The 14,861-nt window shown below is 54.9% G+C and overlaps 1 protein-coding gene across 2 annotated transcripts; it reads right to left on the bottom strand.

The window, feature by feature from the left end:
- Window positions 1-1,008: 1,008 nt before the first annotated feature.
- Window positions 1,009-14,861, bottom strand: ITGB2 (integrin subunit beta 2). Of its 2 annotated transcripts, none has more exons than XM_037397218.1 (16): window positions 14,692-14,861; window positions 8,129-8,195; window positions 7,718-7,806; window positions 7,239-7,422; window positions 6,890-7,060; window positions 6,432-6,673; window positions 5,948-6,103; window positions 5,651-5,746; window positions 5,422-5,511; window positions 4,953-5,093; window positions 4,510-4,694; window positions 3,577-3,821; window positions 3,097-3,316; window positions 2,744-2,949; window positions 2,470-2,636; window positions 1,009-2,188 (listed from the first exon to the last, which is right to left on the bottom strand). In XM_037397218.1, the coding sequence occupies exons 2-16, from the start codon at window positions 8,190-8,192 to the stop codon at window positions 2,123-2,125; spliced, it is 2,322 nt and encodes a 773-aa protein (XP_037253115.1). In that variant the 5' UTR covers window positions 8,193-8,195; window positions 14,692-14,861; the 3' UTR covers window positions 1,009-2,122. The 2 variants fall into 2 exon arrangements, with proteins under 2 accessions (XP_037253115.1, XP_037253116.1); XM_037397219.1 differs by lacking the exon at window positions 14,692-14,861 and adding an exon at window positions 9,740-9,828.

Genomic DNA, 14,861 nt, shown 5'->3' with positions numbered 1-14,861 from the left:
GACTTGAAATCGGCCAGCTTCCTCCTCACCCCAAGTCAAAGAAAATACAGTTCAGTTACTCTTGGTGGAAATGAAACCGCTTTAAGAAAGGCTGCCCTGAGGCGGTGCTTGAAGCCTGGAGAATGGGCCATTCCACACCTGGCTAAGAAATACTTCTGACTTTTGCAAGCGGGTCTCCACAGAGGGACCACCAAGCCTTTGGGCTAAAGCAAGACCAAGTGCCTGAAGGACCCTCCTAGCTCACTGTTTTCCCTCTGGGCTCTTGCACGTGTCCTAGCATATACTTCTGTCTAATGCAACTACTGACCATATTTCTTTTTGAAGAACTCTGGATCCCTCATCAGTTTTCTCTGATTGTCCTCCGAAGCATGTATGGGGTTGTCCTTGTACTGCACGTGCTACACCAGCAGTAAGACCTGGAGCTGCTGACAGGGGAGATACTTGAAGATGAAGAGACTAACAACGACCCCTGCCTGGGTCCCTGGTGGTGGGCATTGCATTCAAGACCCACAGCCCTTAACGGGTGCCGCTGGTGTCCTTGTGCAGCTGGCCAGGGAATGCACAGGACCTACACTGAGTTGGGGGTCCTTGAGCCAAAAAATAGCTGCAGGCTAGGACAGTACTGGGGGGAGCATCAGACACGCTTTCCTTCTTCTTAGCTTGCCCTAGACCCTCACAGTCACTCTTGAAAAACAGCAAAATGGCCCAGATTAACCCCTGACCTGACACGGTGCAGCCACTGTTCTGTAAGGTTTATCTGCCAGCAGATGGGCAGGGACAAGAATTGGTTTGCATCATTTTGTGAGTAATTTTTGGCTTGCAGAGGAGCACTTTTCAGGACGTAAACGGCAAATTAGTGTAGAAGACTGTTTGTTTCTCTGGCCAGCATTTTTCCTAGGCACTGTACCTGTGGGAGATGCTGGCAGCAATGCCGGGATCTTGCTGTAATTTCTCCAACAAACACTTCAGCTGCTGCTCTTGCACCTGATTCTAAGTAGGCCAGATGTATTTACTTTATATATTAATTTTTATTGATGCTAAACCTGTTCAGAGAGCAAATGAAGGTTGACATAATACAGCTATTTGCAAATTATTCCCAAACTTAAAGCTAATATGGAATTGTACCGCTATTTCATGGCAATGACTCCACAGTGTAAGAGCAATTAGCTGCTGTGCACGGTCTGGAAAAGTGCTGAGCCGGAGATGCTCCAGTATTGCCAGGCCTTTTGCATACCTGGCCCTCGGCATGTCTGAGTGCTCGCAGAGCAGGAAAAAGCTCTCACTCTGGGGGTGGTGGAAGGAGCTGTGGCCCAGCTCTGAGCAGCAGGCAGTTTCACGTGCTTGGTGCCGACATCTCAGAGTCCAAACAATTGCTCCTTTGGCTCCTTGTCATGCAGAAGGCTCAAGGTAGAGGTAAGCAAGCTTGCAGTAGCCCAAGAAGAACCTTGCCCGAGGTAGGTCTGAAAGGGCAGTGACACCAGGAATCAGCTGATGGCTTGGAAAAAAAGATTCAGTGCCTGTTCCTCAGCTGCTCTTTATCTTCGGGTACAAGTGCTCACTGCAACCTCCAGAGCAGACCACCAGCCTGCAGGGCCCTCCACATCCAACTTGGCTTGAGAAACTAGTGCAAACATAGTGGTGGAAACCAGTGCAGCAGGGAAGGCATTGAGCAGCCTGGGAGCAGATCCTGCTAGAGCAGGAGGGAAATGGCAGCTTTGAAATCCCCGCTCCAAATGAAAACTGGAAGCACCCTGTGCACTCAGCCGTTTTTGGGGCTTGGTGTCCGAGCCTCCTGCCAGAAGGCAAAGTTAGCACCAGGAGCTGAGATGGTCAGCAACCAGTACAGGAGCTGTTGGGTGTGCCCTGCTCTGCAGTCCCATCCATGGTGAAGCTGTGTCTGTTCCCTTCTCTCAGCTCCGCTAACCCAACCGCTGAGCACTGTGCCAGGAGTCAGGCGTGGTGCAGCCCCTAAGCCAGCACCTGATGTGCTGGCGGCCTCTTGGAAGAAGGAGAAAAAACCAACAGGGTAAAGGAGAGGAGGTGGGAGCCTTAGTTTGGGATTTCTGTAGCTTGGCATTTCCTTGTTTAATGGCAGGTCCTAGCGCTGCCAGGTGTCACTGCTTCATTGCCCATTAAACCTGGGGTTCATGACCGTGGTGGTGGCACTCTTGAAGAGGGGGTTATCAGCCTGGAGGGAGAGAGGTGACAGGCCCACATTGTTGTGCTGTATCGGGTTTCCAGCAGTTACCCACCTCACCCCTCCCAGCGTCAGCAGCGCAGACAGCGTTGGCAGAAAAGCCCACAGGCTGCTTCAGCCCCCTGCAAAACCCAGCCAGGCTGTGAAAGCAGCTGGTGGGGACAGCTCAGCCTGCCACGGCTGCCTCTGGAGAGGCTGTCCCCTCCAGGTGTCCCCACCACATGTACATGAGCATCCTGGCACGCTCCAGTGCCATGGACGGGCTCTCTTACATCGTTCCACTTGGCCTTGGACTTCTCCTTCTCAAACCGGCGGTATTCCCGGCGGTCAAACAGCTCTGTCAGGAGCTTCCAGATCAGCAGGAGCAGCAGGCCGATGAGGGCCACGCCGGCGACGGTGCCGCCCACGATCAGCGCAATGTTGGGAGGCTCTGGGCACTCTGTGGGGCAGGCAGAGAGTTGTGTCCGGCTGCGGCCCCCGGCGAGGCTGCCGTGGCAGAGCTGGCAGCCTGCCTGCAGCGGGGCAAGAGGAGCAGGCCTGGGGTACCTTTTTCAGGATTGACAGTGACAGTGTATATCTCGTCACCATCCTCCTGGAACATGTGGAAGGAGATCCAGCAGTTCTGAGAGTCCTTCTCCCTGCACTGCCTGCTCACCTCCGTCAACTCCTCGGTGACATGGATGTTGGGGCAGGCCTGGGAGCAGTTCTTCTCGAAGGGGCCACTCTGGAAGGCCTTGCACTCCACGCAGGAGCTGCAAAACAGGCAGACACAGCTCACCTCTGCAGGGGCAGAGGTCCTCTCGCCTGGCTTTGGCCACAGGCAGGGCTCGCCTGCACCCGCCCGGGAGGTGGGGGGCATCCCCGCAGACCCCCGTGCCATCTCCGTGCGCATCACTCACACGTATCTGCCGCAGGGCGAGGGGCAGACGGGGCATTCCTGGCAGAAGGGGGGCTGGTATCCCTCCTGGCACTGGCAGCGGTTGCAGTGGCAGGTCCCGCGGTGGCTGCACTCGTTGCGGCGGATGTTCAGGCATCCCTCTGTTGATTTCTTGCACTGGCAGGCGCTGCCCTGGTACTCGGCCATGCACTTGCACACCCCACAGTCGCATAACCCGCGTTCTGTGGGGAAACATCTTTCAGATCAGGATCCTACAGACAGCCAGGTCATCACCCTCTGCCCATGCTTGGAAAACACCCCCCACCCCATGCTCCCCGTGCCACCCTCCGTGGGATGACCAAGGATGTCCTGCAGGCTGGTGCGGTGGGGCCCAGCACCCTCAAACCCACCCGCTTCTTGGGTTTTGCCAGGGAAATGCAGCATCTCCCTGGGGATTTAACCTTTTTAAACCATGCCCCGGTGGAGACCCCATCATGCAGACCTCTGCCGCCGCAAGGGGCACCATTGTAGAACTCGCAGTTCACGTTGTTGCACTCGCAGAAGGTGCCATAGATATGCTTGTTGGGCGTGTCGCTGGTGTGGCAGATGCACTGCCCACACACGCAGTCCCCCAGCCCCGAGCAGATGACTGAGCTGTTGTCCTTCCGACAGCTGCTCTCCAGCTCCTTGCTGCTCTTGCCTTTGGTGTCACACTCGCAGTTCTTCCCCGTGTATCCCGAATTGCAGCTGCAGTCAGAGAGAAGCGAGCCCAGGTCAGCAGCCGCTAGAAGTGCTGTGGGGCACGCGAACAGCCCAGACCTCAGCCGAACTGGAGCAGATGTGGGACAGCCTCACCGAAACCCAACCACAACGTGTTGGTGCTAACTCCATGCTGCAGAAGGGTGACCAACTGGGAGGAAACCTGAGAAATGCTGGTTTTCCCCCAGTCGTATTTACAACACCAAACGGTTGCCCGGAAATTATTGTTACACTTATGATTTTCAAACCCTTGCCAAGGAGATCAGAATATTTCCTGAGGAAACCCAGTGTTTTCCTGTCACCGAGGGTCCATGAAGCAATAACTGCACTTTAAGACCTGTGTGAACTGCAGACCAGAAAGTGGGGGTTTGAGAGATTTCTGCAGAAAACTGTCTGCTCAGTAGGTGGGTTGGTGGATGGGTGCGTGGGTGGATGGATGGGTGCATAGTTGGATAGATGGGTGGGTGGATGCCCTTAGGAAAGCAGCAGAGGCTCCACCAACATAAGAGAATGCTAATTGTGTCCCCTGCCTCCACAGACATAATCCACCTCTCTGAATAAGAAAATTGGTGCAAAGCTGCAGAGTCAAGCCCTCGGTTTAGCCTGAGGGCCCTCTCGCAGCAGCTCCCCAGCTCTGGCAGTGTTTGAAGTAGTGTTTTGGGCAGACAGCAGGTACCTGCAGATCCCACAGACGACGCTGCCTTTCCCACTGCAGGCGGTCGGGTCAGGCTGTTCGTTGCAGTTGCAGTCGCAGTTGCTGTCCAGGTGGACGGTGAGGGTGTCTGTGAAGCCCAGAGGCCGGATGGTGAAGGACTGTCTTTTGATGCATTCCTTGGCTGTGACCTTCACTTTGAAGACAATCTAGAAAGTGCAGTAGAAAAAAAGAAGGGCCAGATGCCATCAGGTTAACTTCAGCAATTGGAAGGTGGCCCCAGGCTGAGCGCACACACATCCAGCACAATGGAGGATTCCCCCATCCCGCAGCATTTTTGCATGCTCTTGGCATGAAATCCATGCAAATAGAAAGCCTGGAACAACCGTCTGGGTTCCTGCCGTTAAACAGGATGGGCAGCAGGAACCTTACGAGCTGTGGGGTGTTGCCGGTATGGGGGAACGAACCTCATCATTGATCTTGACATTGTCGCACTGCCCTCTTTCTTCATCCAAAGTGACCTTGTCCTTACTACATAAGGAGTCATATTTGACCTCCAGGACATCTGGCAGGGTGGAGTGGTCCAGGATGATCCGCGAGGAGAGGTTCTGTAGGGAAATGGTGGAGAAAGCACCATCAGTCCAAGAGGAGACCAAAGCAAGGGGGTGTGGGGTTGCAGGTCAGGGCTTCCCTCCAGCCCAGGGGATAGGGGCAGGAAGCACCCCTGGCTGGGGTCTCAGCTGCATGGGGTGCTTCTGGAAAGGCAGGAGATGGCAATGAAGAGGTGGGAACCTCTTGCTTGTTGTGGGCAGAGGGACTCAGCATGTCCTGTACTCAAAGCCCTGGTCCCAACTGCTCTCTGACAGCGAGGATGGAAACCTTTCCCTGCTCCGAGCCCTGCCAGACAGGCGGAACACAGCCTCCTCCAGCACTTACATTGTAGGCCACCTGGATGAGTTCAATGATGTTGCTGGAGTCCTCATTCAGCTCTCCCACCGCCGACTTTGGGATCATCTCGCTGAGTTTCTGCCAACGGAGAGCAAAGAGGTGAGCGGTATCCCCTGTGTGACGGCAGAGCAGGGGGCAGTGGCATGGGACACGCACAGATGTTTCTGTCCTCCTGGGGAGGGACAGGAGGCACCTAGACCATCTGAAGTCTCCTTACCTTGTAAACATCCAGCACCTTACTGGTGACAGCAAAAATGGGCTGAATGTTGTTTTCGGCAAGTTTCTGGACCAGCTGGCCAACAGACGGGTAGTCCTAGGTGGGAGAGGGATGCCGCACTCAGCACGATCTCCCCCTCCAGCAGAAGGGTGACAGTTTGTGTTTCATGGCCCAAATTATGGCAATTACGGTGACACTGTGGTCTCAGCCACAGCCTTTTTATGTGACTTTTTTTTTGTCTGCCTGGGGGAGCAAGACTGAAGGTGTAGAGTTGCTGAGCAGCCTCTGGGTACTTACAAACTCATTGCTCTTCTTGTACATGTTGTCCTCCAAGTGGCACTGGCCATCATTGGGGGTCAGGATGGCCCCAAGTTTGCCATCACCAGCGAAGTGGAAGCCATCATCAGTAGCATACACCAGCAAGCGGGTCACGTTGCGCCAGCCGATCAAGTCCTGCAAGTGGCACGGACACCTGGCTGGTCTGGGGGGACAGTGCCAGCGAGCATGGTACGGCCTTTGCCAAAGTCTTGTGTCAGCCACAGCGTGGGGCAGGGGGCGTGGGGGAGAGCAGGGTCAGGAGGCTCTGGAGTAAGATGCTCTCTCATACCCACCCCACCCCCCGAGTAACCTGCCCTGCTGCTGAATCAGGACTTACCCACGATGGGCTTCCAGAGCCCACCTGGAGAGCTGACCCTCCTCCTGAGGGACAGTCTGTGAGCGCAGGTCACAGCCCTCATGCCTGCACATAGCTGCCAGCAGCAGGACAGATGCAGGGACTCACCCCGCACACTGCTGCCTGCATCATGGCGTCCAGCCCCCCCTCCGGGGCATCCAGGTTCCCCGAGATGAACTGCTTCCCCACTTCGCTCTCAAACTGCTTGGCATTGTCGGTCAGCGAGAGGATGTGTTTGAAGGCGAAGGGAGGCTGGCATTTCTCGTCCTTGTTGGGGCAGGGGTTCTGCAGCTTCTCGGGGTGCGTGTTCACGAAGGGCAGCACTGTCTTGTCCACAAAGGAGCCAAACCCTAGGGCATCCAAGATTGCAGTGTCAGGGGCAAGAACCAGCAAGCATGCCCATAGCACATGGCACGGACAATCTGCTGGCCCCCATGTGCTCACATCCCCTGCCCTGGCACACTCTCCAGTCTGGCAGAGGACTCTGCCTGTGTCCCACTCCAGCCCCGTGGCTCTTCCCAGCAGCAAACAGCTGTGCTGGGGTCCCATGCCGGAGGCAGGCTCACCTATGCGGCGAGAAGGGGTGGTGCTCTCCAATGCCCTGAGCAGCTCCCCTCCCAGCTTCTTCACCTTCTCCAGGTCATCCAACATGGAGTAGGAGAGGTCCATGAGGTAGTAGAGATCAATGGGGTACCCCGTGGCGCGGCGAAACTTCACCTCAAATATAGCAGGCTGGTCTGCGGGACAGGGATGTCAGAACCAGCTTCACACCTTACCCCATAGCCCACCCCCAGCTGGGATCCTCCTCTTTTTCTAAAGAAAATGGGAAGGAAGGTGGGCTGTGACATGCTGCTGCGTCCCAGCTGAACCTGAACCTGCGGGTGAGAGGAACCGGGAACGCCAGGCAGACTGTACCTATCCTCAGTTTCAGGTGCACCTCCTGGGGAGTCAGCTGTATGTCGTTGCTCAAGGGACTGTCCTGTGTTCTTGTAATAACGTTGGCTGGAAACTCTATCTTGTTGGGTGGGCATCCCTTCTGCTGCAGCTGCTCGACGGTGTCACAGCGGATGGAGTCTGGCTCACCGGCTTTGGTGAAACTCTGCGTGTTGCAACACCAGCAGGGAAAATATCAGAGGAGTAGGATGTGAATGAGCTCATTACAAGATGACCCAGGTCCCAAACCAGATCTCTAGGGTATTGATGGAGAAAGGAAGGTTGAAGGGTGCTGTCTGACAGTTCCTTCCTGGCCCCATCCACCATGTAGGACATGAAACCCTCCCCAGATACAGTCTTCCCCCTCCACCGCAGGCAGAGCCGGGTGGGCAGGGTGACCATCCTGCTGCTTGTTAGCCGGCTGCTGGGGACTGACAGCACCAGAGGCTGCATGGACCTACCGGCTCCTTGCACCAGGCACAGCCGGGACCAGACTGGATGCAGTCCTTGCACGTCCCCACCTTGATCTTGGGGCACTCCATGGCAAAGGCTGAAATGGAGAGAAGACAGAGTTGGTATGGGAGGTGCTCGGGGGAGGCCGGTGTGCAGCAACAGCAGCCACGGGATGCTCTGACACCCCGAGCCGACCCTGCCTATAAAACCCAGGCTGGGGACTCTGGCAGGGTCCTTCACCTGCCTTGCTGCCCCTCAGCTGGGCTGCCTTGAGTTAGCTCCAGCTCCTGGGAAATGCAGGATCTAGCCCTTGCACACCTCTCAATGCCACATTCCCCCTACTGCTGGGCAGCATCTGTGTTCCCCCCCTATTTCACAGCCCACGTAAGGTGCTGGGAGGAAGGGCACATCTGGCTCACCTGTCACCACCAGCAGCAGCACGCAGGTCACCACCGGTAGCCGGAGGCAGCAGTCACGCAACATTTTCTGTAAGACAAAAAGCATCCCTGTGACCACCCGAAGCACGGCAGCCACAGGGAAGGTAAGCCCTTGAACCCTGTAGAAAGTGGCCGCAGAGGGCAGTGGCCCCAGGGGGACGTGCCCTTCCTGCAGCCATCCCACTGTGGGCAGAGCCTGAGAGGTGACGCTATGGCAGCCAGGGGACTCGGGCAGCCAGGGCCAGGGCAGGGCACCCCGGGTGCGTGGGCTGACTCAGGGTGGGTGCTTGTGTGCTCTTACAAAAATAAGTTGGTTTCCAATAAATATAGCTTTTGGCCTACAGACGGAAGTCAGCAGAGCCGGAACTTGCACTGTACTGCTCTGCGGTCAGCTGAACTGCTGCGAAGCTTGATGCAGTATTTATCCAGGCTCTTCAACCTATAGATTGTATCTACGAGACACTGGAAAATCTCAACAACTGCACTTAGTTTTTACTAGATGTGAGTTTTTTCAGCTTCTGCATTGAGCTATATTTGAACGGAACTGGAATAAAAATTAACAGAAAAACGTTTCTATTGATTAACTAGCATGGTGTGCTAGATACATGGCAAAAAAGTCTATTACTACTTGGTTTACATTTAACTGATTCATCAAGGAAGTGAAGTATTTCATGTAGAGAATTAATCTAAGATTTCCTGCTGAGGGATCCCAACAAGCAAGGGTATGCCACATCCCAACACAGGTGACCGACACCCTAGGACAGCCGCAGTCCTGTCACCAAGGGGAGCGCAGAGGCTGGCTCGCACCGCGTGGTAGGGCCAGTCTGCTGGTGTGGCAACCGCCAGGCTGGCTCTTGCACAATGCGCAGGGTGGGGAAGAAGGAGGGGGTGGTGGATTCAGGGGAGGGGGCCAGGACGTGATGCCATGGGTGGGGGCTGTGAGCCCAGGGCTGGGGAGGTGGCTGTGTGTTTCTTACCAGCCTGCAGGGGAGGACTCCCAGCACCCCAAACCCCACAGGCGCTTGCTATCCTCGGTTACACCAGCGTTTCAGAGCATGATGGAGACCCTGTCCTTCACAAGCACGTTCTCCCAGTGCTTGTTCTCGTGGCTCACACTACTCGCCTCTTGCCCCAAAGCACATCTCCTGATCCCAGAAATTTATGCTACCCGTAAAGTTGGCTAAATCACTCTCCGGGAGTAATCTTTCAGTGTTCTTCCTGTGGTGTCAATGAGATCATGGTCATTAACACCATCATTTCTCGTAACGCCTTGCCCCTGGTACAGCCCTGGAGGAAAAGGCACCAGACTAGTGGCCTTGCAACACGGATACACATGGGGAAGTGAGAAAAGAGGAATCTGTAAGAAGAAGAAAAAGGAATAAGAAAGCTCGAAGCAACAACAAACGTTGCCCTTTTTAGCAGTATTAGACACAACAGCTGAAAAAAAGGTCATCGGTTTTGAAACAGCTCTGACGCTGCCCTGAGCAAGCAACCAGCCACCCCCTGGGTCCTGCCACCTTCACCAAGCACCGTCACCCCCTCCTGTGAACCTGCCAGGTTAACAGCTCAGAGTGAAATAGAAACATGGGAAACCTTCAAAGGGCACTGTGGCCAGGTTGGTATGCAGGGCTGTTTAGATCCCCTTCTGAGACATCAGGATGTCCTTTCTCGGCTCACCAATGTCTGCAAGATACCAGACAAGCAAAGGATGACAGTGGTCAGCCTTGAAAGAAGGTACGGTCTCCTCTCGAGGCCACAAAAAAGGTCTAGGTATGTTGACAGGTGTCATTTCAGTGACATTAGCACAGCGAGGTTTGGTGCCCAGCTGTCATTCCGAGTCGGGGATGTGGCAGGACAGCTAAGGCTGGTTGCCACCAGTGATTTGGGCAGGGGCCACCTGGGTGTGAAGGTCTGCAGCCTTGGGCCGCAAGCTGCACAGGCAACAGGAGGCACATCTGCAGTTACTCAAACCCTCATGGTGACGTGGCCCAAGAGCACACTCTGCTGTGTCTGGCCCACAACCATCCTGTTGTGGGTGGACAGAGCCCTTTTTCACAAGGACATCCTCTGGACGTCTCCCTCTACCACCACAGTCCGCTTTGGTTAGTTCTTAGTCATCACAGCTGCAACAACCCTGCCTGCGTAAGACACGCCTGCCATGCTTAGCTGGCCCAACACATTTTTGCCACCTCCAAATTGTGCTAGCATTGTTTGAGCTTGCACACAACAGGTAGAAACTCTTAAAGTTAATAAAGAAATAAATAAATCTTAACAGTAAAAGCCCTTATCAAGGCAGAGTGGACACCAGATCCCTGCTGGACACTCCTGGGATCACCTTTCTGGGAAATGACTCTCATTTCGTCTGTGGTGCCCTGTGCCCAGGATGCATCTGGTGACCCGTGCCAGGACCTGAGAGGTCCTCCAAGATCAGCATCGCACTCCGAGGCACAGCTGGCTCCAGCATGACCACATTTGCTGCACTCTCAGCTGTACTTATGCGCTTCATTTGTTATTGATCACTGCTTGCATCTGCTTTGCCACCCATGTCTAGTTAATTAGTAGTGCCCCAGGGATGCTGAAAATAGTCTGAGCTCATATTTCTGCAAAACCCTCCAAAAAAAACGGGGTCAGGGAAACAGGATTTTGTCCAGCAAGAGTTTCTGCTGCTGGCAGGAGAGAAGAGCCCCTCCCGCCCTTCGTTTCATGGAGCTGACTGACACCCTAAACATGCATAATTAGGCTCCAGCTCTTCTACAAGCTAGAAGTTCCCACACAAACTCATAGGCTGGATGAGCTCCTGCCATCCCACCTGCCCAATGTTTCCAAGTGTTTAATTCCAACTGCCATGCCAAGGTGTGGGGCAGCAACGGGGTGGACCAAGGCTCTAAAAGCTTCTCATCCTGGCTGCAGGTTAGAGGTTTGTGCTTACAGGCGCATCTCATAAAATAAAGCAAGTTTGCAATTAAAACTAGGTTTTAAAAAAGCTCCCAAAACCCGGAACTAAAGTGGGAACCTTGGCAGACCTCCAGCTCTGGCTGCTATTGAGTTATGTAGTGCAGGGTCCGTTTCATGGGCTGGATTTGGATGTCTCTCTGATCCCCAAAGTTGTTTCTTTTCCCATGTTGCGAGCATGTAAGGCACACCCTCACACTAGGGGAGAGAGCAGAAGCAAGCTCACCATTTCTTGTCTTCTGCTGTGGAGGGAAATTTTTCACTGCTATGTGAGTGGATGAGTGTATACATGATGTAGGGCGACTTCCCAAGAGAACAAATGGGGCTTCTGCTTTTGGCTGACTCCTTACAGCTTTCGGAGGAGGGGACAGCAGGTTTTCAATCTGACTCTCAGCATCAGCAGGGCCCAGACATGAGCCTCAGCAGCGTTTTCTCCAACCGCCTTGACGATCCCTTCCGCTCAGTCCCACACTTGCACTGCCACCACCAGTCCTGGATGCTGTTCTCCTGAGTGTGTTCTGCCTGGGATGTTGGGGTGTCTTTTTCCTTTTTTCCATAAATTAAGGTATGCAGAGAGATGCACGCAGTCCATCCTCCTGCCCGGGTGTGAAGGAGCATAAGTGCAGAGCTTTACAACCACCTCCATCCTGGGGTGGGGAGCGAGGTGCTGAGAGCGAGCGCCCTGGCTAGGGACAGGGTGTGCTGCCACCGGGCTCTGCTCCCTGGCCAGGGCTGCACGGTGGCATCGCGGGGAGAAGACTGCACCCCAGGAGTGGGGTCCCCCTGGGCCCTGAGCACTGATCTCCTCACCACATGCCTTGGGTGGCTCGGAACCAGGGCTTTTCTTCACCAGGAGCCCTTTGCAGAAGCCACCAGGGCACTCCATCCATGGAGCAACTCTCGCCTGCTGTATGCTGTATCCTTGGCATGGCTCTGGCAGGGCAAGATGCTCCTGAAGGGTCTGCGAGCCAGGGAAGGTGAAGGCAGCCTCGGGGAAGGTGCACGAGGGAACGCCTGAGTGCTGTCCCACGTGTGGGCAGGGAGCAGAGCTGGGGCATGCCAGTTCCTCAGGGTGCTGGGGATGTCAGTGGGATGGACAGGCTGCTGTGCAGCATGGAGGGGTGAGCTGCGATTTATAAATAGGGCAGAAGGGGAAGTTTTGATGCTAGCAGAGGTCTCGTTGCTATAAATAAGATGAGTGTTCAACAGCACAGCCTGTTAGCCTCAACTGCCCTTACAGTGCTTTGCTAAACATCTGTTTTCCTGCAAAATGGGAGGACATGCTCTGGTGCCCAGCATCCTGGGAGGACTCCTGAGGCATCTGCACCATCCATCTGCACCATCTGCACCATAATGGTGAGGTGCCACTAGTGTCAATGCCTCCACCTTGGTGCCCCTGGGTGCTTCCTCCACGCTCCCAAGCATCCCCGGTGCTGCGTCACCATCACGCCGTGACAGAGACGCCGGGTATCACACCCAGCAGTGCTGCTCCTTCCCCCCCAGCTCTGGGCTGCCCCAGCCCCCATGCTTGGGTGGTAAATGAGAGGAGCAGGGTACAGCAAGGACGGGAGTCTGGATGTCCCTTGGCTTGTGGCCATTTCTTCTATTGTTTGGTTGTGTGATGCAAGTAGCTCCCATCAAGGCACACAGCCATATGCAGGGCTTTCTGCTGGCTAAAACGCCCTCTGTGCAGAGTATCACACTCAGGATATATGTATACACACTCAGTCTATATGTATTTTTATATATATATATATAAATAACAGAAAAATATAAAAAATATATAAATATATATAATTACTTTAATAGATACAAAAGGAATATATATTTTTTCCTATGTTCTATTATAGGAAATAAGTATATATTTTATATATATTTCCTTCCAGAAGCCTCCAGTACCTGCAGAGGACAGGTGTGTGGGATGAGCATTCCCCCATGCGCACCAAGCCCCTGCTCTGTGGCACCTATTTGGCTCTGAGCGCCAAAGTCCCTGGGCACCTGTGGGACCCTCACCCTGTCCCGGGAGGGTGGGGGTTTGTGCTGTTGGGTCTCCCTGGGTGAGAGCCCTATTTGAGTAGCAAGGGGCAGCCCTGCCAGCTGCCCTGCCCTGGGTAGTCTGGGGGTTTTAAGAGCAGAGAAGCCATTTCTTATGTCTCATCTCCAGTGGGCATCACCCCTTGGCTGAACCCAGCAGGGATGCTGTGATGGCTGCTGGGTTGGCAGAGATGCAGGACAGAGTCCCTGGCCTGAGCAGAGACCTGCCCACAGCCTGTCCCCTGAAGCTGGCAGAGCTCCTGCTTCGTGGGAGCAAAGGAGGGACCCCTTCTCACCACCATCCTCGTGGCAACTCGACTACGTCTTTCCCTGAGAAAATAAATCACCCTGCACTGTGCTCTCCAGCATGCTGAGATCTGTTGCGATTGAAACAGGACCGAGATGAGGACAGAAAAAGCGCAAAACCACTGTGTGAAGCAGGATGTGACAGCCATAACAGCAAAATGCACCATTTACAGCCTTCCCACACCTTGCAGAAGCCACATACAGGCATCCACGCCGGCCGCAGAGCATGACGCCTCTGCAAGTGTTCATGTGTTTGCTTTTCACCTGCTTGGGCGGCACGGAGCCGGGGCTGTGGCATTCGAAAAAGCATTGGAAACAGGTATCAGGCTGCTTTCCCTTTCACTTGGGGTGTGCCCTGCATTTTGCCTGCATCCAAAAGCCACAGAGACTTTGGGAAGGGCCTCCTTTATCTGGGGTTAGCTTGCCCGCAGCCACTGCTGCCGTGCCTGCCACTGCCAGGCGTTTTCAATGGTCATCAGCAGAGTATTTGATGTGTACAGCACACAGATAGATAGATGAGAACAGCGAGGCTCTCACTCCCTCTCCCAGCTCTTCTCCTAGGCCCACAGGGTGCTGAGACCTCCAGGGAGGTCCCTGTGCCAGCATGCTGGCAGTGGCACCCCACTAAGCCCCCCCTTGGCAGCCATCCCCCCAGTCTCTCGCCACGCCACCATGCCAGCTCCCCCTTCCCCTCCGCACCATCACATCCTGCAGCCGGCGGCGGGTGCTTGTACAGGATCCCATGAGGAAGAGGGGGGTCCCAGGAGGGGAGCCGACACAGCCCCCCTGCCCTGGCGCTTGCCTGGTGCTGCCGGCGGGCACCCAGACATGGCTGCGCTCCCAGCGCCATGAGCCAGGGTGCAGGGGGAGCACACTGCACCCTCTCTGCTCTGCCCTCCAGGCCTGCAGGGTGGCGACAAAAGGTATTTTGGGGGGGTCTGACACCTTCCCCCTGATAACCACGTGCAGTTCCAAGCTTAATCCTAACTCCCAAAGCAAAGCCATTACAGACCAGGCAAGCTGCCCCTGCAAAGGCTGCGTAGGCTGACAGCCATGGTGTGCTGCATGTGGCAAGGACACTGCGCCAAGCTGCCTGAAACCTGTCTAAAGACTTGAGCAGCCAGAGCTTAGATCAGGAATTATAAAACAAATTCACTGGAAACACCAGAGTTACAAAACCACCTTGTCGCCCGGGCTGCTTCCCCCTTAGAAAGGAGGAACAGAAGCAAAGAAAATGGAGATGCTGTACTTGCCTCGCATCAAGCCCTCTCTTCCGTCCCGTGCTGGGGCTGGGACGAGGATGGTCTCAGCTTCTCAGGCTTGGCTGGGAAAAGCAGCTGGGCATCCGGAGCCTTGCGATGCACCCCAATCCTTCCTTCCTACTTCTGTCGTACAGTCGGCTGGGGCAGAAAGAAGGAAGTTG

This window comes from Falco rusticolus, chromosome 8 (genome assembly GCF_015220075.1).
Source record: "Falco rusticolus isolate bFalRus1 chromosome 8, bFalRus1.pri, whole genome shotgun sequence".
NCBI classification, from domain to species: domain Eukaryota; kingdom Metazoa; phylum Chordata; class Aves; order Falconiformes; family Falconidae; genus Falco; species Falco rusticolus.
The sequence above is the reverse complement of the archived record's forward strand: the minus strand, read 5'-3'. Positions and strand labels throughout refer to the sequence as shown.

Excerpts from the sequence above, each read along its gene's own strand:
- ITGB2 (XM_037397218.1), bottom strand. The coding sequence starts at position 8,192 with ATGTTGCGTGACTGCTGCCTCCGGCTACCGGTGGTGACCTGCGTGCTG. Across the intron at positions 7,061-7,238 it reads GCACCTGAAACTGAGGATAG|ACCAGCCTGCTATATTTGAG; the intron begins GTACAGTCTGCC and ends CCTGTCCCGCAG. Across the intron at positions 2,189-2,469 it reads CCAAGGCCAAGTGGAACGAT|GCTGATAACCCCCTCTTCAA; the intron begins GTAAGAGAGCCC and ends CTCTCCCTCCAG.